At 40.2% G+C, this 1,935-nt stretch overlaps 1 protein-coding gene across 1 annotated transcript in view; it reads right to left on the bottom strand.

Moving 5' to 3' along the window:
- Window positions 1-1,935, bottom strand: part of LOC101849745 (ubiquitin-like-conjugating enzyme ATG3) — a gene marked incomplete at its 3' end in the record, with an annotated part of 11,113 nt that overhangs the window by 3,289 nt on the left and 5,889 nt on the right. The window contains 2 exon segments of the mRNA XM_013090635.2: window positions 254-382; window positions 1,124-1,182. Of these exon segments, the coding sequence (XP_012946089.1) occupies window positions 254-382; window positions 1,124-1,182 (188 nt within the window).

Raw genomic sequence — 1,935 nt, 5'->3', positions numbered from 1 at the left:
CGGGATGTTCCTCCTACAGGCCACACGACTTGCTGCAGACAGACGCCTGTGTCTCCCCGCGACACCCCACGGTACAAGCGGAAGAAAAAAGTAAAGTATTAACTCCAAAAAGAGAATACAGACACCAATAGAATCCACTGCCTTTCCCTCATCTCCTTTCCCTTTAGAGGTTGTTGTTATCAATCCAGATTTCTCGAAAGAGAAAAACACAAACAAAGACAGACATGCAACAAACAACTTCCAGCCCGCATACCTCGTCCTGTTCCTCCAGCATGCCACTCTCTTCAAAAGCCTCCATATCTTCAGCTTCCTCATCGTCGTCTTCGTCATCATCATCGTCATCATTGCTGGTCACCGGAGCGGCGGAAGCGCCTTTACTTTCCTGTGAAATGTCCGCATGAAGATATGTGAGGCATGCCAATAACATGAGATACTTCTCCAATTTTAGCAGCACAGACATAGATAAGTCAAATAAATAGGTTGAGTTTGTACAATTTATTTATAAAAATTCATAAAGATATGTTAAACTCAAAGAAAACGGCATCAGTTGAAGTTCTACAAACCTGACCCCTGAGTTAATTTTTGGTCGAATATTTCCATTCACATAAATCATAACTCATTTTCTCAGCACGCTTCAACTTACCATACATCAGAAAAGTCAAAACCTTTTCTTTCATGAGCTATGAGGGGCAGAGGGGGCAACCGCTATAGAATTTTCTCTTAGATCTAAGAGCCTAAATACAGTTGAATTGACCTGAAATTATGCACACTTTGTCTTGATTCTACAACTTACAGATTCTTTCATACTGAACATTACATTCGCATACTTCCACTTACCATGAAAAACGAAAATGGACCAGCAAAACACTCAAATAGTGATCACAAATACAACTAAAATAAAAGACTTTAGTTTCAGTAAGAGCTTTACAGCACTTGCAACACAATAAGGTCATATAAGTGCCGAAGATTAGAAGTGTTACAAAAGAGTAACAAACATAAAACAGAAGGAGGAGAGATCCGGAGGATGGATGTTTGATAGGACAGAAGGGGAGATAAGGACGATGGACGTTTGATAGGACAGAAGGAGCAAACCACATCAGAGCACCCAAAAACCACCCACTACCTTTCCATCCAGAGACATGTCCGCCATGTCCTCCTGTATAGCGTTGACTGTCCCATCAGCTGGAAGAAAAGACAGAAACAGTTTATTTTCTCGTAAGCTTAGTCACACTCTGAGTGAGATACACACAATCAAACAAAGCCAACTAAATCTTGTTGCTGTGGTGAGTAGATAGTAGGTGGAGTTTTAGTTTTAGTAAGTGTTTTACGGCACTTGCAACACAATAAGGTCATATAAGTGCCGAAGATTAAAAGTGTTACAAGAGAGTAACAAACACACAAAAAGAAGGTGAAGAGATCAGGACCATAGATGTTTGATAGGAAAGAAGCAAACCACACCAGAGCACCTGCCAAACCACCCACCAGATACAGTATATTTTTTCCTAAGCTAAATTACGCTCTGAGACACACAAAATCAAACAAAGCCAACTAAATCTTATTGCTGTGAGTAGACAGAAAGTGTGTGGAGTTTACATCAAGTCAGTTAGATAGTGGGTGGAGTTTACATCAAGTCAGTTAGATAGTGGGTGGAGTTTACATCAAGTCAGTTAGATAGTGGGTGGAGTTTACATCAAGTCAGTTAGATAGTAGGTTGAGTTTACATTAAGTCAGTTCAGATAACAAGGGAAAGATTTTGCACAGAAGAAATACAAACGCACTCATTGTTGAATTGTTTCCACTGAACTAGCATGGTATCATAACTGCAACATTTCTCAAAGGGCAAACTTGGAGAGAATTTTTTTTTCGTAGAAAGAGAAAACCACAGCACAGTACACACCAACTACCTACACACACACACACACACACACACACACA

The sequence above is a fragment of the Aplysia californica genome, unplaced genomic scaffold (assembly GCF_000002075.1).
Source record: "Aplysia californica isolate F4 #8 unplaced genomic scaffold, AplCal3.0 scaffold01381, whole genome shotgun sequence".
Classification (NCBI taxonomy): domain Eukaryota; kingdom Metazoa; phylum Mollusca; class Gastropoda; order Aplysiida; family Aplysiidae; genus Aplysia; species Aplysia californica.
Note: the sequence above shows the minus strand (reverse complement) of the source record. Positions and strands in the feature narration are given on the sequence as shown.